The 23,216-nt window shown below is 37.9% G+C and overlaps 6 protein-coding genes across 9 annotated transcripts in view; 4 read left to right on the top strand and 2 right to left on the bottom strand.

Annotated features, from left to right (window-relative positions):
• Window positions 1-41: 41 nt before the first annotated feature.
• pnn (pinin, desmosome associated protein) lies at window positions 42-3,810 on the top strand. Of its 2 annotated transcripts, XM_033988785.2 has the most exons (9): window positions 42-198; window positions 778-855; window positions 1,060-1,131; window positions 1,242-1,320; window positions 1,399-1,493; window positions 1,570-1,645; window positions 1,726-1,881; window positions 1,956-2,094; window positions 2,179-3,810. In XM_033988785.2, exons 1-9 carry the CDS (start codon window positions 86-88, stop codon window positions 3,351-3,353), a joined length of 1,983 nt encoding a protein of 660 aa, XP_033844676.1. In that variant the 5' UTR covers window positions 42-85; the 3' UTR covers window positions 3,354-3,810. The 2 variants fall into 2 exon arrangements, with proteins under 2 accessions (XP_033844676.1, XP_055087055.1); XM_055231080.1 differs by lacking the exon at window positions 42-198 and having other exon boundaries at window positions 1,060-1,142; window positions 1,250-1,320.
• A 70-nt stretch (window positions 3,811-3,880) lies between these two features.
• gemin2 (gem (nuclear organelle) associated protein 2) lies at window positions 3,881-6,011 on the bottom strand. The gene is made up of 10 exons (XM_033988787.2): window positions 5,812-6,011; window positions 5,603-5,687; window positions 5,439-5,528; window positions 5,307-5,366; window positions 5,121-5,234; window positions 5,000-5,044; window positions 4,856-4,924; window positions 4,672-4,782; window positions 4,543-4,601; window positions 3,881-4,471 (listed from the first exon to the last, which is right to left on the bottom strand). The coding sequence occupies exons 1-10, from the start codon at window positions 5,931-5,933 to the stop codon at window positions 4,423-4,425; spliced, it is 804 nt and encodes a 267-aa protein (XP_033844678.1). The 5' UTR covers window positions 5,934-6,011; the 3' UTR covers window positions 3,881-4,422.
• Window positions 6,012-6,307: 296 nt separating this feature from the next.
• LOC129457357 (melanoma inhibitory activity protein 2-like) lies at window positions 6,308-10,841 on the top strand. Its single transcript, XM_055231280.1, has 7 exons — window positions 6,308-6,533; window positions 6,622-6,755; window positions 7,122-7,208; window positions 7,293-10,248; window positions 10,339-10,428; window positions 10,498-10,598; window positions 10,686-10,841. Exons 1-7 carry the CDS (start codon window positions 6,422-6,424, stop codon window positions 10,839-10,841), a joined length of 3,636 nt encoding a protein of 1,211 aa, XP_055087255.1. The 5' UTR covers window positions 6,308-6,421.
• A 549-nt stretch (window positions 10,842-11,390) lies between these two features.
• Window positions 11,391-16,997, top strand: LOC117390332 (melanoma inhibitory activity protein 2). Its single transcript, XM_055231090.1, has 23 exons — window positions 11,391-11,637; window positions 12,125-12,256; window positions 12,335-12,356; window positions 12,466-12,554; window positions 12,637-12,708; window positions 12,827-12,937; window positions 13,052-13,123; window positions 13,218-13,322; window positions 13,398-13,520; window positions 13,592-13,768; window positions 13,841-13,931; window positions 14,010-14,077; window positions 14,162-14,232; window positions 14,301-14,402; window positions 14,487-14,583; window positions 14,703-14,770; window positions 14,865-14,950; window positions 15,056-15,169; window positions 15,313-15,486; window positions 15,719-15,850; window positions 15,924-15,976; window positions 16,063-16,225; window positions 16,300-16,997. The coding sequence occupies exons 1-23, from the start codon at window positions 11,536-11,538 to the stop codon at window positions 16,518-16,520; spliced, it is 2,445 nt and encodes an 814-aa protein (XP_055087065.1). The 5' UTR covers window positions 11,391-11,535; the 3' UTR covers window positions 16,521-16,997.
• Window positions 16,998-17,504: 507 nt separating this feature from the next.
• On the bottom strand, window positions 17,505-20,225 carry brms1la (BRMS1 like transcriptional repressor a). The gene is made up of 9 exons (XM_033988843.2): window positions 20,116-20,225; window positions 19,629-19,772; window positions 19,466-19,556; window positions 19,178-19,305; window positions 19,022-19,101; window positions 18,837-18,933; window positions 18,575-18,664; window positions 18,421-18,485; window positions 17,505-18,338 (listed from the first exon to the last, which is right to left on the bottom strand). Exons 2-9 carry the CDS (start codon window positions 19,765-19,767, stop codon window positions 18,240-18,242), a joined length of 789 nt encoding a protein of 262 aa, XP_033844734.1. The 5' UTR covers window positions 19,768-19,772; window positions 20,116-20,225; the 3' UTR covers window positions 17,505-18,239.
• A 230-nt stretch (window positions 20,226-20,455) lies between these two features.
• Window positions 20,456-23,216, top strand: part of ralgapa1 (Ral GTPase activating protein catalytic subunit alpha 1) — a 38,952-nt gene continuing 36,191 nt past the window's right edge. Inside the window, exons 1-3 of one of the 3 annotated variants that reach the window (XM_033988824.2) lie at window positions 20,456-20,927; window positions 22,440-22,550; window positions 22,616-22,665. In XM_033988824.2, coding sequence (XP_033844715.1) covers window positions 20,822-20,927; window positions 22,440-22,550; window positions 22,616-22,665 — 267 coding nt within the window. In that variant the 5' untranslated portion in view covers window positions 20,456-20,821. The remainder of the gene's footprint in view (window positions 20,928-22,439; window positions 22,551-22,615; window positions 22,666-23,216) is intronic. The other 2 variants (XM_055231344.1, XM_033988827.2) reach the window with 2 other exon arrangements.

The raw sequence follows: 23,216 nt of genomic DNA, 5'->3' as shown, positions 1-23,216 counted from the left end.
AAAGCGCTGCTTGCCCCCGGAATTTGGAAAGAAGATGAGCCGTAGAAGAACCACACACACGTGACTGGCGCTAACAAGAAGCAAGATGGCGGTGGCGGTGCGGAGCTTGCAGGATCAGCTCGAAAAAGCGAAAGAAAGCCTGAAAAGTGTGGACGATAATATTCGCAAATTGACTGGACGAGACCCAAATGAATCAAGGTAAACTATTAATCTCTTTTCTTTGGTGTGTCTGGTTTTGTGTTGTGTCGTGTGCAAACGCAACAACGACTTGATCAACGTGACATTTTAGTGTTAGCGGAGTTAGCCTGCGTTCGTTAGCCAACAGTGTCTCCCCCTTCGGTGTTGTGTCGTGTCGTGTCTACCTACCCACCCACCCTATATATTTTTGGCAGTATCATCTATATACACATATAAGCCCAGATCGAGTAGCAAGAGTAATGATCATCTTGCAGTACCTTAGTCTGCGCAATCGAAGTTAATTTGGAGGTCGTTATCTGACTAGCCCTCTCGGGCCTTGAGCTACGTTTTTGCTGCAATTCAACTCTTCGTATAGCCCATTTATAAACATAATTTCCGTATAGCTACCAACAATAGAAGTACAAATCAAAACGCACATTTAACTCTGCTAGTCAGCAGAAATGCTTTTCGGACAATGTGTACTTAGGTCAGTTGATGAGTTAGGATGATGGGACGTGTGATTGTTACGATTGCGTATCAGATCTATCTGTTTTGTAAGCTTTTAAAATGAGCTATTTAACTTGTTATTTTTGTTCTTAGACCGGGTCAACTCCGTCGGGTGGGCGGCCCCATGGCAGGCCCTGGTGGAGGTAGAGGCAGAGGAATCAACCTACTCAGGTAAACAAACCACTTCTTAACTTGCAACAAAGGCGGTCTACTGTGTAGAGTAGGCGCCATCTTTGAACCCAAATGTGTCTCGAAAGTAGAAAATAAATTGGCCTTAATTCCAGCGGACTGAATGGTATATTTGTAATCGTGGCATCCTAAACATTACTGTAATGCTTGTATGTATTGTAGAATAATTGTTGCCAATGTTTTCAGACGCAGTCTCTCCGACATAGGTACAGGTGGCCCCCCTGCCAAGCAGAGGGACATAACTGGAGCGCTTATGAGGTAAATACATGGTTTGATTCAAAATGAATTGTCAATCCAAATGAGTTATTTGATTTTTGCTAAACATTACTAAATATTAATTACTCGAGATTTCATTGTGTGTATTTCAGGTTGGCAGGAGGAGACATGAGGCCCCGGAGAGAAATGCGCCACGACAGCGACGCTGAGGATGATGACGATGTCAAAAAGGTTATTTTTGTGCATAGTGCTGCTATTCAACTAACTTTGGAGTTTTACTTTTTCACATTGTATGCTTTTATTATACAGCCAGCGTTGCAGTCGTCAGTTGTAGCTACCTCCAAGGAGAGAACACGCCGAGACCTCATTCAAGATCAGACCATGGATGAGAAAGGGAAACAGAGGTAGTATCGATAACAATTCTAGCTTTTATGTCATTTGCCAAGTAATGATCATGGACCATGCAATGTTTGTGTTAAGGAATCGGCGTATGTTTGGCCTGCTGATGGGGACCTTGCAGAAATTTAAACAGGAGTCAAATGTTTGTACAGATAAGGTAAGAGTAGTTTTTGGCACATTTTTCTTTTTTTTTTTAGCTTGTATGTTCACAACTTAAGTCTGCATTATTTGCAACAGCAAAAGAGACGTTCGGAAATTGAGCAAAAACTTGAAGTTCAGGCAGAAGCTGAGAGGAAAAAGGTGGAGACTGAAAAAAGAGAACTGTTTGAAGAAAGACGAGCCAAACAGACTGAGCTGAGATTGCTGGAACAAAAAGTTGAATTGGCTCAGCTGGTATGTATTTACATATTCATTGCTGCCATTGATCTACAAAGATGGGTTTGTTTAAAATTGTGTTTTTCTCATAGCAAGAGGAGTGGACCAATCACAATAGCCACCTGGTCAAATTTATACGCACTAAGACAAAGCCTCATATTTTTTACCTGCCTGGAAAAATGTGCTCTGCAACACAGAAACTCCTCGAGGACTCCACCAAGAAACTTAATGGTTGGTAGCCGTTAAGATTCACACGATTCAATGACTTTTGCTTCAACAAAAAGTGGCTTAATTATTCCCCATTGTTTTGAACAGATGTTTTTGAAGAGAGGCGTCAGGCATTTGCTGAACACATCAGCAAGATGGAGTCTCGCCCACGCCGCCAGCTAAACCGTGACCAGGATGGCACCAAAGTGACTGCAGGAATGGACCACACAGCTGAGGGTAAGCCAGCAGGTCAGGCAGTTAAGGTGAGGGGTAACAAGAGCCTAGCTGAGATGGAGGAAGAGGAGGAAGATGAGGAAGAAGAAATGCAGAAGGGGGCAGATAAGAAAATGGATGAGGGGCAGAACAATGGGGCAGATGGAGGTGAACAGGAGAAGGAAGAGGTGAAACAGGATGAAGAGGCTATGGAGGTTAGTGAGGTAGGTACTGGGGTGAAAAAAGATAACGAGCAGACAGCAGAGGGCAGAAAGGAGCAGGAGGATATAGGTAGCAAAGATACTAGTCCAGAATCCGAAATGGAGGCAGTCTCTGAGCGGGAGGAAAGAGAAGAGTCAGAAAATAAAACAAAGCTTAGTGAGCTACAGCATGAAGAGAGATCAGTCTCTCAATCATCTGAAGTGCCTGCTGCTTATCAAGAAGCCCAAAATACGTGTGAGCAGCCTAGTTTCCTTGAGGAGGCTACAGCTCAGACACAGGAGCCCTCCTCAGACACCAATCCGCAGGCTGAATCCCAGGTCGAGTTTTTTGTCATACCTGGTCTAGAAGGACCCTGTGATGCTGCTGACAACCAGAGTTTAGAAGTACAACCACAGGAGATAGAACCAAAGAACACTGCTGAGCCCACCAATACAACTACTCCTGATGAGAACATAAAGGAAAAAAGTACCGGGAGAGGAAGGAAGAAAGAGAAGCAGTCGAGAAAGAGCCGCAGTCATAGCAGGAGCTCCTCTTCCTCCTCTGGATCCTCCTCCAGCGGCGGCAGCTCCTCCTCGTCTGGATCCAGCCGCTCTTCTTCCTCATCTTCCTCATCCTCATCCTCCTCAAACAGCAGCAGCCGAAGCCGTAGTCGTGACAGTGAAAAACGCAAGAGGAAGGCATCAGAGAAGAGCAGAGACAGAAAGAAGAGGGGAGGTAGCAGAAGTGGAGGGAGGGACTCAAAGGGGTCCAAGGAGAGAAGAAAGAGGAGGTCCGAGGAGGGGAGGAGTAGATCTTCCCGGGGCGATAGGGAGCATAAAGACAAGGATAGGAAAGACAAAAGGCGCTGAAGTGTCATCAGTGGTAACCTAAGCCTTCAGTTGATGATTCAATTTTTAAAGTCATTTTTCACCTTCAAATAAAATATCACTGTTTTTTTTGGGTTTTTTTTTTTTTTTTTGTTTATCCAATAATCAAATGGTGTCATTGAATCCCAGTTATTCTTGTTGGAATACCGTTCTTGTTGGAGTATCATGTCTTAGCATTGCTAGTGGCAGGGATATCTTGTTTCTTCTCCATGATTCAGTGGAAGCAGGATTCAACAACGCTCATCTTGGTTATGCATTCTGCCAGAGTTAAAACATGGTACCAGAGACATTTACTAAAATATACTGTATGGCATTGCCATTTTCACTTCATAGTTGGATGTTAAAACCTTTTGTACATTCTTTATTTGCTCATGTTTTTTGTCCCTTTTTGTACCAACTGACTTACCAGCTTCAAATTAAAGACGGAAGTGCTGGTAAATTGATTGTCTTCTGTTAATATATTGCAATCAAATTTCAAAAGAGGTTGTCTTTTCAGTTATCTATCTATAAATATAATATATAGTAACTGAAATAGAGGGGAGCTATAAAAAAAAAAAATCAGTAACTACTAGAATGAACGATAAAACACTTATTATACATGTAATAATCCTTGTGGCCTTATAAGAATGATCGGTTACAGTCCTAGGAAATACTTTAATTGAAAACAATGTATTGGCACAATTTCCATAACTTTAACACAAGCCCTGCATATGAAATGTGTGAAGTAGACACAGATAAAATAATTATAATAAACAATCAAATTAATCATTCAAATAATTGCATTTTACAGATTTTACTGTTAAATATTTTACTGTGTAATAAGGCTTGTAACATAAATTGAGGTCTGTAACACATCACAATGTTAACTGAGTTTAATTTGCAGTAAAAAAAAATAATAATAAAAATGCTGGCCATGATCATTTGGGCCAATTCAGCAGGAGGCTGTGGAGACTGACAAAAATTGGTCGAAGTTCATGTTTGCCCCATGCCATAGTTTTGACACCCCTGAGATGTTTTTGACAATATGAAGTGAGTCACTGCTTTGAATTCTTCAGATTTCAGTTTCTGGCTGGTCTGCTAGGTCTCTTTGTTCAAAGTATCTGCAGAAATAAAAGAAAATGTGTTTTCTACAAAGTGTGTCACAGAGACTTCTGATTGTCCAAAATATTACCTGGCAACAAGGCAAATAAGCAAATTTAGAGCAGGTAGTTTTTCATCATCTTGACTCTCCTGTTAAAAAAATAAATAAGGACATGTCTTTATTTTGTAACGCAAATAGTCTGAATTGTTTGCACCCTACCAATGTGCTTCGAAGCTGTGAACATCTTCTCGCCAATTGCCTGATGGAGGAGTGGGCTTCAGGTATTAGAGGCTTTTCCAAACAGGCCAATAGAGCATACAACCAACGACCCTTAAATATAATATTGGATTCTATATCATACATTGTCCTCCAATCCATTGAATGTTATTAATGATCAACTCACCAACTGTGGAACAAAGTCGTTTTCTTCAAACCAGTGAATAAGAATATCTAGAACTATCAGTACTGTAGACTGACAAAGATATGGATCATTAAGATGGGCATTTAGTGGTGATTAAAAGATGGCAACATACAAGTCAACAAATACCTGGTTGAGCCTGCTGACGATGCTAAGGAATGGAGGGAAGCCAACCTAAACAAAATATAGTCAACTTGCTTATATTCTGATTGATCTCAAATTAAGAAAATATTACGTTAAGATGTTTTACCTGGCTATAATCAAGTTCAAGAGCGGGTTCTGCATCGGTATTGATAGATGGGTCTAAACAGACTTTCCTCCCCAGACAAAATGTCCTCCAGCCCTCCTCATCGGTAATCTTGGGCTGTACAACAACACAAGATAAATGCATCAATTGTTGAATAAATATCAAAGTTTCTGAAGAAAACATGCTTACCATGAGGACATTGTTATCAAGTGACTGGCTACTCCAGTGTATCCTGGTTTTCGTAATGCTCTAAAAATAAGAATTTAATCTAGTAAAACTTTCAAAATAAAAAGTCTGCCGGAAATACATTGTCTTACTCACCTGTCTGACATCTGAGAAGGTGCTAACTTGTTTCTGTTGCCAGCTGAGACTGGGAGAAAATCCTTTGGGGGCTGAGTGACAGCTTGGTACCTGCAAGAGTATAGAAGAACTGAGCAATCTTCACTGTGCTAGTGGTCCGTCACAGGGAAGGCACGCAAACTTACCAATGCGTTGACCGTTTGTTTCTTCGTTAGTTTTTTAGGATCAATCTGGGCTACCACCACATCAGGGCACATTGACGCCTCCAACCTTAACAAAAAAAGGTATGGGGATAAAGACAATAAGTGTAACCCACAAGATGAAGGAAAACATTTGTATTTATAATAGTACAACAAATGTTATAATGCACAAGATTTTAGTTCATAGACCGTACTGGACTTGTCGCAGATATTCTTGGGGGTTTCTTGGAGGCCCATTTAAATCCAACTCATCGTTAATATATCTAAGCTCCACAGGCAGGAGTCTAGGCATTAGCTCCTCGACGTCCGACTTCATATTGATAAAATTAGTTAACAGAGAACTAACTTTTGCAGAGAATTTACCTACTAACGTGAAAACGCAGCCATCTTTATTTTTGCGCGCTGATTGATGACGTAAATCGTATGCGCCGCTTGTGTGAGCAGCTGGTTACCATAACAACGTATCTTGTGTGGGCTAAAGGTCTCCATGTAAATATGTTATTTCAAAATTGACCACTTCTTTTCTTTTATATAAATAAAATGGCATTTTAGTTATTTTATTTTAAATGTAAACAGTCTGCATCACAGCTTTTTGGATATTGTTGATTTTATTTTATTTTATTTTTTTGCTTTTAGGTTAATAATTACACTAGCTTCAGGTTATCTTATCGTGGTGCTCTCTCACACACCATTGACTCATTGTGAGCTGCAGAGAGGCAATGTCCAATTGTCCCAACAACTGGCCAAAGTGGGGATTTGTTTAATATGGACACTTTTCTTTGAGAAAGTCCTTTTACTGACATTATGGCTGCTTCCATGCTTTACCGGATTATTGGCCTGTTTCTGTTAAATGTAATTCACTTTACTTCTGGATTGTTGTCTGACTACAAGATCTGTGGAGATCCAGAATGTGAAAGTAGGTAGTGTCCTCTGATAAATTGTTTTTATGATTTTGTTTTTGATACACAACAAGTCAGTTGTTTGTGACAAATACTTTTATGTAGGTCGAATGAGCAGAGTGCAAGCTCTCGAAGATCACTACAGTAAAGACTGTCGCTTCCTGAGCTTCCGACAAGGAGATATAATCTTTGTATACCACAAACTGACCGGAAAGAGAGAGGACCTTTGGGCAGGCAGTGTATGTATACAGTGACTAAACATAGGCTTGTTAAAAAATTTGGTCTACAAATCAAGACATAGCCTATACATTATTTTACTTTTATATCACATCACATTATTTGCATAGTTAATCAAATTACATTTTTATGCAAGCCCACAAATACACAAAGTTTTAGGGGTTTTTTTCATCTAGAATAAACAATGTTTTATTCAAGCAATCACTGTTCCTTTTGAAAAATCTGCATCAATCAAAACTGGAGATTCTAGTTAATAAAACTACACATGTGACAGTCTGAAAAGACTAACAGAATGTATGATGTATCATACTGATCTGCACAAACACTAATAGACTAGTTGAACTAACGTGTCATACATATTTTATCAGATTGATAGAAGGTTTGGATATTTTCCAAAAGCGGCAGTCAAAGAAGAAGAAATTTATGCAAAGGCTGAGAAAGTACTAGAAACACATGTAAGTATTTTTTGTGTTTGTTATACTTAAAAATTATACATTTTCATTTTGCATTACATACATTTTTGTTACTTTTGTTGACAGCAATCCGATTTCTTCTGTTTGGATGAGAATGGCTATCCAATCGACACAACTGAAAAAGAGAATAATGCAGTTACTACAGACGAAGTAATTAACCCAGAAGTTACTCAAATAATGTCACCAACACTCGAAAGCCCCTCTCAGAAATTACATGAAACATTTGTTGACACAAAAACCAAAAGTGGACAAGAAGAAGATGGAGACAATGTTGAAAGTCCAAACGACCAATCTGGTTCCTCTTCCTGGCTCAGATCATCAGTGACAGGACTGTGGGGGCTTGTAAAAAAAGGTGATTCAAGTACTAACTCTGAAGAAGATGCAACAAAGGAGATGCCTGAATTGTCTGTTACATCATCAGTCACTGGGTGGTTAGGGTTTGGAGCAAAACATAATGGAGAAAGTGGCGAAGAACTAGGAACTCAAGATACTCAAGCTTCTAGTAATCTTGACTCTACAATGACTGGCTGGCTCAACTTTGGCAGTGAAGTGAAAGAGCAAGACAATACCAAAAGTGCACAAGTTGACAAACCAGGTGAGGTATTCAGGAGTAGGAAACTTGCTCTAGATTTTGAAGACAACCAAGTACATCAAGAAGAGAACAAAGAAACTGGGACACTTGGATGGATTGGTAATGGAATTTCAAGTACATTAGGTTTTGGGTCAAATAATAAGGATTCAGGAAAGGGTAAATCTGAAGAAACGGATAAAAACTTAGAACCTACATCACATTCTTGGTTTGATGTTGGTATCACAGATATGCTGGGCTTTCGAAAAGATTTAGCTAAGGAGAACATTAACAGGATAGAAGATTTACCAGTATCAGAACAAAACACAGATACTCTTCCCAATATACCACGGCTTGAACAATCAAAACAACTAGAGATAATGGAGGAGAAGGTTGTAGAAATAGACAGCACAAACTTGAACAAAGATATAAAACAATCAAATGATGACTATAATCTCAATACTGAAACAAATGTTGTACAAAGAGGTTCAAGTAATCACAATGGCCCAGAAATTAAGCCGGAGCACACGGAAGTTGAGCTTCATACATCAGATGCAACTTCCATGGAAGACAGTTCTAAAAGTGTTGAATTTAAGGATCCAAAACAGTTAGATGAAGACACAACTATTTCAAGTAACAGTAAGTCTACTTTTGATTCTCAAGTAATTTATGATCAAGATGTTCATCCTCTGCAATTGGAACACAATGTCACAGAAGGAAAGATGGACTTATTATTAGAAAATAATGCAGACACACAGATTGATGAATTGGCTCAAAATGGCTCAAAGTTTGAAATATCAGACACAGGATTACAAATGAATGAGGAAGAGAGTATGCAAGTTGAGGAATTACATAGCTCAAAGGTTAATGAGGCAGACAGTTCAGAAGTAAACACGAATCGGGAGGTACAAGATACTCTAGAAGACCAAAAAAGCCACCAGGAAATGCCTAGTACAATTAAGCTGATTAACGACATCCAGGACGTTTTTAATGATAAGAAAGCCATGAGTGAGGAGGTGATTGAAACAAAGCAGGATGTTGTGGATACAGACGAACCGCTTAATGAACTCAAGGTTAAGGATGATGGAGATGAGACACTTATAGAGGATGAATTAGGACAAATGAAGGAAAATGGTGAACAGGAAACCAATGATAAAGCAGAGCAAAAACTGGAACTAGATGTAGAACTGAACAACAACAAAGAAGAAAGAGAGAGTAGTGGAGAGATGGCACAACACAAAGGAAATAACTTGGAATCTGTTGAGGACTCACACGAAGAAGGGAAAGATGAATTAAAAGGAAAACGATGGAAGCTGGATGAAGAAACGCAAGTTATGTACAAGGGGGAGGAGGAGGAAGAGAACCCAGAAGAAGTAGCTCTGATACAGGAAAGTAGCAAGACCAATCTAGATACAATAAATGGACAGCAACATGAGAATAATAATTACTTTTATGAAGCTGAAAAGGAGGTTAAACAACAACCTGCAGTGGAAGGGAATATTAATATTGAAGAGAATGTGGATAGCGTGAGTCTTGAGGAACTACAAGAAATTGTATCCAACGATGATCAAGTCTCCAAAAATAGCAAGGAGAGTAGTCTAGAAGAAAGCCAAAATCTCAAACATACAGAACAAAATGTTTATGAAGAAATAAATCAGTCATTATTTGATCTAGTAGAGGCTACTAAACTAGTTCAACAAATAGCTGATTTGGATGTTAAGGAAGAGAATATTGACAAATTAGTAAATGTAAGTCCTAAATTTACTCATGACCTAAACATAGATGAAAATGATATGACGGAGGTTGATAGCAGTTCTGGCAACAACAAGATGGAAGAGGAAACAGAAGAACCCACAAGAACTTCAGATGAAATTGAGGAAGTATTTGGGCTATTTAATAACACAATCAGTTTTGTTACTACTACAGTCAATAGTGAACCTACTGTAGAGACAACAACAGATGAGCCACAAGTCAGTATTAGTAATCGTATGGAGGAAGAAGATGTCAAACTTATAAATAATTCAAAAGATGATTCAACAGTTTTTTCGGCATCACAGACCACAATTTCACAAAGTTTCAGAGAGACCACTCTCAATCCAAAAACACTACACAAACTTTATAGCAATATTCTTACCTACATGAATGCAGATGAGGTAATGATTTTAATATACAGTTTTGGCGAACACAAGTTGCAGTTTCTGGATTACATTTTGAGCAACCTTGACTCCGTGACCAGTGAACATGATGCAGATCTATCCATACTGTTGGATATTGAAAGACTTTTGACTTACCACATCGAAACATTGATGACTTCCAGGATAAAAACTGATAGTGGCGTTCAAGAGGATAAGGAGAAAACCAGGACCCTTATTGCTCTGCAGAAACTAGAAATTCTTTTAGAAAAAGTAAAAGAGACATTTAATTTCAAAACTGACTTAGACAACAATGAGCAAGGTATGATTAAATTAACTTTTGTCATATAGGTCTATTGTTTTATTTCTCCCAAATGTTTTCAAAACTGTTTGTTTTCTGTTGCGGAACAAGATAAGGATAAAGAAATTATTTATGAAATTATGGAGGAAACACACGGTACAGGAAAAGTCCAAGCTCAAGATCAAAGACATGATATGGAAGGTAAAATCTCTTCTGTTTTGTTAACAATACTACCTGTAAAGCTGTTTGAAACTGCATATATCTTTTAAGGAGTGACAAATCAGATCTTGCACATCCTTGAAAAGATGGCTACAGAAGCTCTAACACAAACTCATGCTACACTGAAGTTCATCACATGGATTACTGTGCAGGTAAGGATACTAAAAATGCGGCTATAGATGATTATTATTACATTTGTATTGGTGGTGTACTTCTTTAAGACATTGCACTGTTACTAGCTAGAGACTTTCACATCTCAGTTGTCAAGCAGGCTCCTTCATAACATCGCTGACATTCCTTGCTCAGGCTGGGTATATGATCTTACAGTGCAGGCTACAAGTCAAGCCACTTGGCAAGAGGCTCTGGAGATAGGCTATATTCCAAGTTTTGAGTGAAGTTGAGTTTTCTGTGTGTGTCTCCATGGATGACAATGAACCTGTGTCGGTAAGTAAAGCCACACTGGGAAAATTAGGCCAACTAGTTGTGGACTTGGACCAATATTTCTGTAGCCCATGTTTGTTTTGAGCCTTTGGCCACAACTGGCTGCATAAACCCTTATGGTGATGCTTTATGAAACCTTTAAATGCGATATTATTAACAGTTGATTGCAGATATAAAATAAATCACTGACATAACTACATCATGTTCAACACCTGCTCATGTTAGTGGTGGCACATATCGCTCCGTGGCAGTGTGGCAATCACCACCATTGGTGACGTTGAGGTTGTACCATTTCAAAACCGAGGGGGGAGGGCACTATAGTTTGTCATAAAAATAAAGCTCAAAAAACAGCTTTGACGGAAGATTTCTGCTACTGTTGTTTTTTTTGTTTGTTTTTGTTCCTCAAATATATGTGGTTATCCTATAAAGACCTAAGAAATGTTAATAAAGCAAATTAGTAGTAGTACTTGATTTATCCAACCCCTACAATGTCTCTACCGGATGTACTCCGTACTGGAGCGTCAGTGTTGTGAAAAGGATGAGAGGTCGCCGCTAACCGGCTATGGCTATGCCTTCATTATTTCTAACACCATTATGATAGAGACCGAGAAGATTCTTAAACGTATCATTAACTAAAAAGTTGCTAACATGACGGATCTTCCAACAAGTGAACAGCTTGCCAACAAAGCTACGGCGTTTCAGGCGACGGCTGAAGCTTACTACAGCATTGCTGTAGAGAAAGTGAAGGATGTACGTAGCATTATTGTGACATATATTTTAGCATAAAATTAGGTTACATATATGTTTTTTTTTATTTTCTCGTTAGCTCTGTGCTTTTTTTCCTATTCCGTTGTTACTTCCTTGGTTGTACTGTGTATGTTCGTTAGATTTGTGTCACGTCAGTTTTGACCAGCTGGTTGTTTGTCAGCTATAACGTTACATGGTTAGGTGAATTGCCTGTTGCACAGTTGTTTTGCAGATGTACTTCAGCTCGGTCAGTTTACCTGTAATCATTTAAATTGTTTTGTATATACCATTTATGTAAGTAATACTGGACAGAAATGGTACAATTGAATTTGGTACTCTGCTGAGTGTTGTTTAGTTCAATATTTGAATCGTAAATAAATAACATTGCCATTTTTATTATTCATTAAGTTAGACTAACCTACTTAAACCAAAGAAATGATCACATCCTGCTCCTATGTAAACATCAGTTTCTTTTGTTCGGTGTTTCCAGGTTGTGTCTGCTCTGCCTGACGACATAAGACCTGGGCCAGATCTCTATGGAGTGCCATGGGAACCGGTCATTATATCTGGCTTGGTGGGACTAATCACTATATTAATTTTCACCTGTAGATGTTATAGTTCTGTAAGTATTTGTACAAAATCAGCAACACATCAGAATGTCTGTGACTTTTTAAGAATACATATTGTTTTTTTTATTCAGGTCAAAAGCAGAATATATCGAAGTAAGTGTTTTTAAACTTATTTCTATTTGTATAACTGAAAACAAATAGGCTAACAATAATTAATGTGTTATTTCATGTCTTTAATTATTTCTCTTTTTACCTCTTGTAGGTAAAGAAAGGCGAATGGCCGAACAAGTTGCCCAACTACTAGATGAGAAATGCAAAGTTCTTGAGACCTTAAGTAAAGTTCAACAAGAGGTACATTTATTTACATTTCTTTAATCTGGGTTGCATTTTTTAAGTAAAAATTTTAAGTATTTATCTTGCATTCCACTTTCAGTTTAAAGGAATAGAGGATTCACTCAGAGACAGTGGTGTTTTAGCCCAAACACAAAAGGCTATACAGCTGGAGGTAAGGCCTATTATGTCATTTGTTTTGATGACTGTTGTTTCATATTAATTGTGTACTTTATTTAGAAATGTGACAAATTAAAATTTTACTCTCTAGTTCATTTATTGCTCGTTTCTAGGCTAAAGCCAAACAGTTGGAACATACTAAAAGAGAGTTTGAGAATGATCTTGAACAACTGAAGGATCAGTTGAATCAACAACGAGAATACAGACTAGAACAAGAACAAAGGGTAACAGATCAAATTAAATCCAAGTAGATAAAAAAAAGCTATTTATGGATGATTCGATAAATCATCAATATTGTATATGAATATCAACAGTGTATATGTATTTGTAATTCTTAGATAATGGCTCTGGAAGATAATATTAAAACTTGTGAAGAGGAAACAAAAATGTTCCAGTCACAAGATGAACAGGTGATTCAAGCTCTCTTATTTTGACCTTGCACTTTTATTTTTTCGTTTTATACTTTATATATCACAATATAATATTAAAAAACTATCTTTGTAGGCACAAACTACTGTTAAAGTCTATAGTATGAACAGTGACAGACTTCAGAGGAACCTGGAGACAGCTGGGGAAGAGAATGCCTTGCTACAAGAGAACAACATGCATGTAAGCCCAGCCACTAAACGATAACTTTTCAGCTCTAGCCTGTTAAAAATGTGTATTTATTTTTTTCTTTTGCAGTTGCACCAGCAGTTGGAAGGCTGGGCAGAACGAGTGAGTGAATTAGAACAAGAGATGAGAAGGTGTGACCATTCACACAGTGGAATGCTGCAAGATGTTGCTACAAAGGATGAGCGCATAATGGTATTTATCTGGCTAGGAAAGTAGTAGGTTTTATTGATAACTAGGTAATAATACCTCATGTTCTGTAATAGTCTTTGACAGATCGTCTGCTGCAAATGAAAGCGTGGGATTCAGATCTCGAGGAAGAACAAGGAGCTGAAGAGACTTTAAATGGAATTGCAGGACATAAAAAGACCAGTGGAAAAAGAGATATTACAGATCCACAGGGGCATCTCCAAAAAGTCCAAAAACTCATTCATGCTGCTAAGGTATGTGAATCTAAGTTTGAAAGAGTAAACATTACAATGAAGTCACTTAATACAATATTTGATCTATTTTAGTTAAATGCAGACCTCAAATCTGTAGATGAAGACAAGGACCGCATTTTTGCCAAGTTAAATGATGAAGTAAAAGCTAAGGAAGATCTTCAAGGTAACTGAAAATTATTGTGTTGTAACTTTGGATAAAATGATCTGCATGCACTTTACATGTTTATATTTACTGTTTCAGAAAGCATAAAGGGTTTGGAAATTGAGAAGTTATCTCTACAGTCTGACGCTAAGCACTACTCTGATCAGGTAACATGAATTGTAGAACATAGAACTGTGCTTCATGCATATTCATTAAAAAGTCTTATTCTTTAATCTAATCTATTTCTTAAGGTGCAAATACTGCAACAGAAACTCCAGATTATGACAGAAATGTATCAGGAAAATGAACTCAAGCTGCACAGGTATATTTACATAACACAAAACAATCAGAAATCCTAACGTGAAAAACATTTTTAACTTTGGTTTGTAGATTGCTGACAGTTGAGGAAAAAGAGCGTTTACAGAAGGAAGAGAAGCTGAGCAAAGCTGATAAAAATATAGCGATGGCAATGGAAGAACTCAATAATTATAGGTATGATAGCTTTGAATACGTGTAAGTTATTGTTAAATAAGTACTCAGGTGACCCTCATGTAAATATTTATTTTTCTTTTATAGACAACGAGCAGAAGAGATGGAGGAGGAGCTTGAGAAAACTAAACAGTCGTACCAGACTCAAATATCATCACACGAAAAGAAAGCTCACAACAACTGGGTAAGTGCAGTGTAGGACTAAAACATGCCTGTATTTACTGTCTTCATTGGAACACACTGCTGAAATTACCTACATTAAATACATGTTTTAATTAAAGCTATTGCAACATGTTTTTTCAGTTGGCTGCCAGATCAGCAGAAAGAGAACTAGCAGAAATCAGAAGAGAGAATGCTCTGTTCAGGCAGAAGCAAGTATTTATTTTTTATAAGATTATATTTGAAGATTTTAACGTTTTACTGTTAATGAAAATGTCTGGCTATTTTTGTTATATCTTGCCACAGACTTACAGACACACAATTCAAATTAGAAGCCATTGAAAAGGATCCATATGCTTTGGATAGTCTGGCTAGACCGTTGCCTTTTAGAGGTAGTGTTTAAATGCATATAATATGAATACAGCAATCTTGTTTACTCTTAATGCTGGATATGTCACGATTAGGATCTTCATTAATTGTGCCTTGTATTACATTAGCTGAAAGATCTTCTTATGGGCCGTCTCCACTAGGCCGACCTGCCTCTGAAACTAGAGCCTTTCTTTCTCCTCCGACACTGATGGATGGACCACCAAATAGATTATCTCCAAGAGGTGACTTTTATGATTATAAATAAAGAAAAGCATTTTGGTTTTGACATGTTGCATGGTTGAACTAATTTTAAGCTTAAGTGCAAGCGTGCATTTGAATGATGATGACATTGCATTGTGCTTTTGCATGTGCCTCTCCTTGTTAGTGATGCGTGGTCCATTAGAGCCTCTACTTGGACCAGGGGAGACAGAGAGGCCTGGAGGTCCTCATTCAGACAGTGGTTCAATCTCCCCCACATGGGAGAGAGATCGTAGGGGGCCTCCACCAGGGTCCATGTCGGGGCCCCTGCCTGGCCCCCCAGGCCCCATGGCTCCACCACGTAAGTGCTGGAAACAACATACCTATGTCATTCCTTAAGAATGTTTTGTGATAATTGTTGATGTTTAATATTAGTAATTATTTAACAACCATAGTAAATGTGCATGATTGAATCTGAATGCAGTGGCATGTATTGCATTGCACATCTGCTGCATTTGAAAACATTTCTGCCAAGGCATTTTTATTTTAAACAGTTAAGAAAACTCACAGGAAAGTCTTAACTTTCTTTGCAGGTTACATTTTCCCTGAACCAGGAGGGCCCATGTATAGAAGACCTCCTCCAGGGCCAATGGGCCCTTATTCTGCTCCTGGACCCCTCCCACCCAGGGGCCACAGACCACCAGGACCACCTTTAGACATGGCAGGTGAGTGCCATCTTTATACTACTTCAAAAATTCCTCTTGAAGCTATTTTAAAACTATACACATTGCATTGCAGATGGGTCTTATAGAGAAAACAGCTTGGGACCTGGTGAACATGATCTCAGAGAGGTAATCTGTGTCCACTAATGGTACCTATACATTTATTAATATGATTTTTTTGTAATATTATTAAAACACATTTATAACTAATACAGCCAAGTCCTGGTGAAAGGAGGACTCCTCCTGAGACAGATCTGCGAATAGGAGGCATGCCACCTCCAGGGCCTATTGATGGTCCCTTCCCACGTAGAGCACCTTATGGTCCTCCACCCCCAGAGTATTACCTGCCAAGAGGGCCAGGTGGGCCGCCTATGCCAGGTTAGTGGTTTATACTTTTCTGCGATGCACGCATTGAGTTCTGATCATAATACTATGGTTTTGTGTCTTCCTAGTGTGGGGTCCTCCACCCCCTGGGATGATGTACCCTCCTCGTTTCCCTCCAGGAGGACCACACCCACCTAGCATGGGTCCGTACAGCGGTCCTCCTATGCACCCCCATGTACCTGATGGCCATCCTCCTCCATCTATAGGCCCTCCTCAACCACCTCCCTCTGCTCCAACACAGAGGCAGTCATCAGAAGAGCACACAGAATCCCCTCAAGATATAATTTAAATTAGACCAGGATGTGTAAAAGAATAAAATGAGCAGGAAGATTGCTAAATTATTCCCCAATTTGACTTGTAAATGAGGACATTATGGAATGTAAATTCCATAATGTCCTCTATTTGCTCTGTCACTTAATTATGGAGCTTTTACTTTGGAAAAGGGCTGCATTATGTTATAAAAATGGACTGGACAGCATTTCATTATTGGACGTATAGATATATTGATCTGAAGATCAGTCGGCAGTTTTTTTTATTTTGTATTTTAGGAATCTTTGTATGAACATTGTCAACTGAGACTTGGTCCCTCATTTTAAATTTCCAAATAGGACATTTCAAGGAAGTACTGACTAAATCTAAATGTCATTTGTTAGTTTGCCTTCATTATTAGACATCGGATGTGTTGTTACATTAATATCACATGTTCAAAGGCTTTAGCTTCTCTCACAGTAATTACTAAAACAGGATTTGATTTTTTTGAGAATTTTGTACAAAAAAATAAAAAAAATAATAAATAAATAAAGAATGCGAAAGATAAAGCCTACAGTTTTAAGGTTTATTACAAAAGTATGAAGATGAAATAAGCAAAACCACCTCCCTCATTCTCGTTGAAGTAGTTTTGTCAAAATGTGTGGATTTGGCTGGCCTGGCAACTTTCAGATAGCCCCTTTGAGCTGTGGGATCCCTTTTTTGTGTAAGCTAAAGTATTTAGCATTCAGAATGACCATGAAAAAGCATGGTTTCACTTTTCTTCCTTTTATATACTATATTAGGTGTAAAAATGCCATTGCTTCTGTCTAGTATATATTACATGGAACCTGAAACATGCACTATAAGTAAATTTTTTCCCACCAAGATCTAAGTCTTGACCGACTCAAGCTCAGGATTTTGAGATGGGTCGCTGGGTTCTGTACTGTGGCACTCACTACTATATGCCCTGACAAATGGCATGTAAAGATATATATTTTAACCCTTTTTAAAAACATAACTATTTGAATTCCATTCTTTAATGAAAAAAAACATTTATTTGCAAACAAATAACACGAGACACTGAATAGGCAGACTGCACAAAAAACAGGAAAATAAATCAACATTGAATACTACAGAAGATTACAAAACTTAAGTGGAAAAGGTGAAAAAAAAAAAGAAAAAGTTTTTAAATTTAGTGTAGAAAACGTGTATACCCGAGTTACAAAGCACAAATTCTATAAAATACCATTTGCCAAGTCAGCAATATGAGTGGAAGCATCTATGCGGATAGGAGGTAGATAGGTAGTTATAATACTTAGTGGCTGGCATCATTCTGTGTATATCATATTTTTAAAAGGTTCTTTTCAAACAAATAACATCTGAACATCTTGTAAAAGCATATCGGCAAAATAATACCATATGTTACAAACACGTTTTTGTATCAGTATCTATTTTTATCATTTCAGAAGAAGAACACTCGAAAACCACCACCACAAATCCATCCGCATATATTATATACTAAATGAAATGTGAAAATGTAATATTTAACAGCAATTTTCAGGTAACAAAATTGACTTAATTTAAAAATATATATATAATTCAATCGCTGAATTATCAAACCTGAACAAATAAATCCCTGTGTACAGATGAGCTTTTACACTTTCAGCTGAGGATATAGTGCTCTCTATAGTCTGTGTTGTGGGGACATTGATTGTAGTTGTCTCTTTGTGATGGACATTCATAGACACAGATGGTTCCTTCAGCAGTTGAGTATAGGTCTATTTCTGTCTGGTCTGAATGGGAACACGGAACTGTCCGGGTCTGTCTTTCCTCTGTGGGGCCCGAGGGTCGCCACTGCCTAATGAACAATATAGACATAGGCACTTAAAACACAACAAAATTAACAAAAGAAGACCAAAACCTATTGTAAATGTGCAGACCTTTCTGATAGCGGTCCAGTCCTCCAGAATGTCCAAATCAGGTAGCATGTATACTATATATGGACGTTAACAGGTTAAGAAAAACACACAACAGAACAAACTTTTTACACTGTTTTGCACTGGGAGCTAAACCACTACCATAAAACAAGGATATCAGAAACCACTGAAGGCCGTCTCCTCTTCTTGTCTGGGCTTAAAGCATCACGCCTTTTTTTACGGCCAGACAATTCATCATTCCAGAGTTCTGAAGGAAACACAAAAGAGTTAACCCTATATTAAATTATTTTTTCTTTTGTTTTGACAAGGAGTTTGCATGTTCTCCTCATTTCTGAATGGGTTTTCACTGGTTGTTTTGATGGCCCTTATCCTAGATCCCCCAGCTGGCAAATGCACACTTCCAAAACAATATACTGTACCTGATGTGATATCTATGCTGTGCCGGTCTTCTTCTAGTCTTCTAATTTTTTCCTCCAATTCATTTTGCACTGTATCAAACAGTAGCAGCTTCTCACTCTATGTACAGAAAAAAACATCAGTGAGCTAGATATTAAATATAAAGTCAAGTTAGTCAATTCATTTTGTATGATTATGTGCAATTTACCTCCCAGTGCTGGCTTGCCGCTTGGATCTCACATTCATACTTGTTCTTCACAGATTCAAGACATAACTCTTTGTAGATACCTTCAAAATTCCACACCAACGAATACATCAGAGTGTGTGATAGTATTCTCACTGATTATAAAAGTATTCAAGTTACCTGCCACTTTAGTGCGGACTTGCATGTTTTCAAGCAGGACAGCAAGAGGCTCCAGGTACTCTGATGCTTTTCCAGCTTCTACCTCAGAAAGTTTGCTGTTTACCTGGCTTAATCGCTCGCGATACAACCTGTGGAGAACATTTGTGAGTCTTTTATATAACTATTTTTATAGTCCGAGCCATATACATATAGTGTGTGTGTGTGTGTGTGTGTGTGTGTGGGTGTGTAGGGGTGGGTGTGTGTGTGTGTGTGTGTGTGTGTGTGTGTGTGCGCGCGTGCGCGTCTTACTGATCCTTGAGATCTGTAAACTGTTTTTCCAAAGTTGACATTTCATCCAAACACTCCATCCGCCTACGTTCACAGTCCTCTTCATCCATTTCTGTAAAAATACAAAAGGAGATGCAAATATTCATGCGAGGATCTTGTCTTATGATTAACTTCACTATTTTACCAGAGCTATCGCCATCTTCAGAGACAGACGAAGTGTCAGAATCGTCCTCATCAGAGCTGGATGCCTCATGTTCATGTTCTTCGACCTCCATCTCTTCAGCCGTATTTTCCTTCTTTTCGCGATCACGATGGACGGGCATGTCACCTACAAAAATTGATGTAAATTATTGAATCGCTCAAGAGATGTAAAAGACATAAATGGCACAATATTATAGAAAATATTGCGCTCATCTTGCTAAGTATATTAGCCGTTGTTTGAATGACAAACTTTAAGTAATTTAACCGACTAAAACGCTAAACAAATTAAATCAATTAACCCATTCATTTCTTGACTGAAACAGTACTAAAAAACAAAAACACTGGAGCCCAGAGCGTGCCACACGTCGAGCTACCAGTGTATTTGTCTTTGTATATCATTCACCCTGAAACATTTCAACACTAAAAGCAAAAGTAATTGCAATAGTTTGCTAACTCATTTGAGCACGCACCTGAATTAATATTAAGCCGATTTTTAAGCGGGAGCAGCACTTCACAAACAACTTGCTTGTGCTAAGCTAAAAACAAATCTCGCCGCTCTTCCTTGGCTAAGGAAGTGTAGTTTTGGACCCCAAGGCCTTACTAGTGGATTGGTCACTGGCAACTACGTTACCCAGCATTCCGCGCAATAGGTCTATTCAGATACAAAATGCACATTTTTATTGTTATATGGTAAGGCACAATATTTCAAGGAAAGTCTGTTTAGCAAAACATGTAACAGTTTATGGCAAATACAAAAAAGTGTTGGGGTGCTAAAGTTGGATGTCTCTGTTATCCATTACTTTGTTTGTTTCCTACTTCCTCCGCCATGATGTTAAGTTAGCAGCAAAGCTATGCTCGACTAGCAGTCAGCCTGCGGAATGTTTTGAGAGGGGCTGCAATGGATGGATGCTTGACCACCTCGCATCGTTTTTGGCCAGAATATACAAAATAATATACAAAATGATCTTGATTCGACAAATTTTATCATTTCATGTACTTATTGCGGCTACGGAGAACTGCCATTTAGAAGCGATGCGTTAATATATTTTTTAGAAAAGAGTCTTTTAGTCATAACACAACGATTACCTCTAGGTGAAACAGTTGTAAGTGGCTACGATCTGCTAGCCCCTCCTTGCTGTCTACCAACGCAGTGTTCTTAGGTTCTCTGCCTCAGGCATGTTTTCCAAAAAGCCTCATGGAGATGTCAAAAAATCTACACAGAAAGTGTTGGATCCAAAGAAGGACGTATTAACAAGACTGAAACATCTAAGGATTGTTATTGGTAAGTTACAGATCTTTGACAGCTAACAGGTTAGCTTGACTGCACACAGAGCCAGCCCCTCTCAAAAATTCCTTTAAGTCGTTTTATCTGCTCATACACTTGGGTGTTTTTCACAAAAGGGCATTCATTCTGTTTCTGATTATTTCAAACAATCAAATTGTAAATCGACACCGCCCATTTAGAAATAATTTTACATTGATGCAATCAAATGTGCATTTGGTCTCTTGTTTATCTTTACTTTATCAACCATAGTTTAACGTCTAATGAACTGCTAATGTTGTTGTAGTCTATTTTAAGACATCCATCGCTATAACTCATAAACTAGCTTTGTGATATTGGAAATGTGTAGTAATGGTATACTTCTTGATTATTCTTGCAGTCAATTTATGTCACTTGTGGGTGTGTCTTTGTATTAGACATGAGCCTGGACATGACAGAAGTTTGAGAAGTATTACACCACACCACAACTGTTTCTGTGTTGCTATAATACAGTAGAAAATATGCGGTCATACAAATGTGATATAGAGTTGTAATAGAGGAAGTTGTATTTGACTAGCACTTATTGTTCCTATTTTCAATAAGTTATCAATTGCTGTATGTCCACCTATACGAAGCTGAATTCCTTGTACATTTTTTCATCAGGGATCACCACAGTGTGAATAGTCACATTGTAATTTGGTAGATCTTTACATCAGATGTCCTTCCTGTTATCGCATAACAATGACTGGAGTGCACAGTTGCCATGTTGTGTCTGTTTAGCAACACATCAAAAACTGTTACTCCCACCTATTGCCAAATGGAGTGGGAAAAGGCTTACTATTTCCTCTCTCTGTGCAGTACAGTAGCACCACTTCCTGTTGCTATTGTTAGTGCTGCTGGAAAGAGTTCATGTGTGAGTGTTGCACGGGCAGACTGGGGTGTGCCCCTTGTGAGTGCTCCAGAGGAAAAACCTTGATGACAAACACATTAGTATGCTGATGACAAGAGTTGTACAAAAACACCATTTATTAACCAACCTTAACCCGTAACCAAAAACAAAATACTACCTTCATCTTTACAGTTATTGCCAGTAAAAGCTATATTTCATCTGAATATGTCTACTTTGTTTCTGGGGACACAGTTTATAGAATTTAAAATAAAAAAAAATCTTACATGCAGTTCCTTTAATGTCACACATTTGGCAAAACTTGGGTGGATGGAAATGAAGTTAGTTTTACTTCTTGTATTGTTGAGTCAAATGTATGTGATTGCAACTTGGAACAATGTACAAAACTATAAATGTAATACATAAAAATAATCATTATGACACCTTGTCTAAATATGATTGTCTGAGGCATTCTGCAGAGAATGACAGCCATGTCTAAGGCAGCTGTGGCTACAATAGTAGCTTACTACAGTAGTGTGAAGAGTGAGTGAATGGATAATAATTAAATGTAAACGTATTTGAGTATCCTCAAGAGCAATGTAGAACCAATGTTTTATTTTGTTTATATATTTTTTCTCACTTTTCAGAAAATGCAGAAGCATCAGATTTGAAGCATTTCTTTGATGTGAACTACTCGCATATCTACTATGTATTCTTTGAAAACTTTGTCACCATAGAAGTGAGCCTTAAACAAAAAGGTAAGTTTCATTTGTAAAATCTGAGAAGTGGAAAAAAAATTACTGGACTTAGTGTTTTGTTTCAGGTCACAAGTCACAGAGGGAAGAGCTAGACTCTATTCTCTTCATCTTTGAGGTAATTAAAACTGTAAATCCTAATGTGGTTTATTTTTGTTTGGTCAAAACCCATTTTTCACACCTGGAAACAATACTGGATACAATACTGGTATTGGACGTTGGTAATATTGAACATTTTGGTGGATTGGATAATGGTTCCAAAATATCCGTTCAGCCAATATTACACCAATTTATAACCCAAAATGGGATAAGACAATTTACTAGCCAATATTGGCTCAAAACCATTCATAATATTAAACCTTTTAGAAATCTGTGTAATTATTTTAAGTGATTAGAATTACAAAACACATTTGGACCATTTTTTATAATGTGATGTGCTATTTGTGTTTAAATCCTATATTTTCAGTCTGTGTACTGGTATTGGTTTAATAATATTGGGTATTGACAGATACTTAAAGCCAAAGTATTGACACTGGTATCTGAACAGAAAAAAAATGACTATGTTGTAATTAGGGATGCACTGATACAAAGATTGACCTTAGACCAATAAAAATGCATTGTATTCAGCTCGAGAATGCCTTGATAAGATATTAGAGCAAGCTTGTCTTT

This window comes from Periophthalmus magnuspinnatus, chromosome 22, assembly GCF_009829125.3.
Source record: "Periophthalmus magnuspinnatus isolate fPerMag1 chromosome 22, fPerMag1.2.pri, whole genome shotgun sequence".
In the NCBI taxonomy this organism is placed as follows: Eukaryota; Metazoa; Chordata; class Actinopteri; order Gobiiformes; family Gobiidae; genus Periophthalmus; species Periophthalmus magnuspinnatus.
This window is presented reverse-complemented; position numbering and strand designations above follow the sequence as displayed.

Bases quoted from the DNA above. Each gene is read 5' to 3' on its own strand.
- LOC117390332 (XM_055231090.1), top strand. From the start codon at position 11,536: ATGACGGATCTTCCAACAAGTGAACAGCTTGCCAACAAAGCTACGGCG. The intron at 12,938-13,051 runs GTAACAGATCAA...TGTAATTCTTAG, and splicing joins GACTAGAACAAGAACAAAGG to ATAATGGCTCTGGAAGATAA. The intron at 15,487-15,718 runs GTAAGTGCTGGA...CTTTCTTTGCAG, and splicing joins AGGCCCCATGGCTCCACCAC to GTTACATTTTCCCTGAACCA.
- LOC129457357 (XM_055231280.1), top strand. From the start codon at position 6,422: ATGGCTGCTTCCATGCTTTACCGGATTATTGGCCTGTTTCTGTTAAAT. The intron at 6,534-6,621 runs GTAGGTAGTGTC...ACTTTTATGTAG, and splicing joins TGGAGATCCAGAATGTGAAA to GTCGAATGAGCAGAGTGCAA. The intron at 10,429-10,497 runs GTAAAATCTCTT...ATATCTTTTAAG, and splicing joins TCAAAGACATGATATGGAAG to GAGTGACAAATCAGATCTTG.
- gemin2 (XM_033988787.2), bottom strand. From the start codon at position 5,933: ATGAAGTCGGACGTCGAGGAGCTAATGCCTAGACTCCTGCCTGTGGAG. The intron at 5,688-5,811 runs GTACGGTCTATG...TTTTTTGTTAAG, and splicing joins GAATATCTGCGACAAGTCCA to GTTGGAGGCGTCAATGTGCC. The intron at 4,783-4,855 runs GTGAGTTGATCA...ATTATATTTAAG, and splicing joins ACGACTTTGTTCCACAGTTG to GGTCGTTGGTTGTATGCTCT.
- pnn (XM_033988785.2), top strand. From the start codon at position 86: ATGGCGGTGGCGGTGCGGAGCTTGCAGGATCAGCTCGAAAAAGCGAAA. The intron at 199-777 runs GTAAACTATTAA...TTTTGTTCTTAG, and splicing joins CGAGACCCAAATGAATCAAG to ACCGGGTCAACTCCGTCGGG. The intron at 1,494-1,569 runs GTAGTATCGATA...GTTTGTGTTAAG, and splicing joins GATGAGAAAGGGAAACAGAG to GAATCGGCGTATGTTTGGCC.
- brms1la (XM_033988843.2), bottom strand. From the start codon at position 19,767: ATGCCCGTCCATCGTGATCGCGAAAAGAAGGAAAATACGGCTGAAGAG. The intron at 19,306-19,465 runs GTAAGACGCGCA...TGTTCTCCACAG, and splicing joins TTTACAGATCTCAAGGATCA to GTTGTATCGCGAGCGATTAA. The intron at 18,486-18,574 runs ATATCCTTGTTT...TAACCTGTTAAC, and splicing joins ACGGCCTTCAGTGGTTTCTG to GTCCATATATAGTATACATG.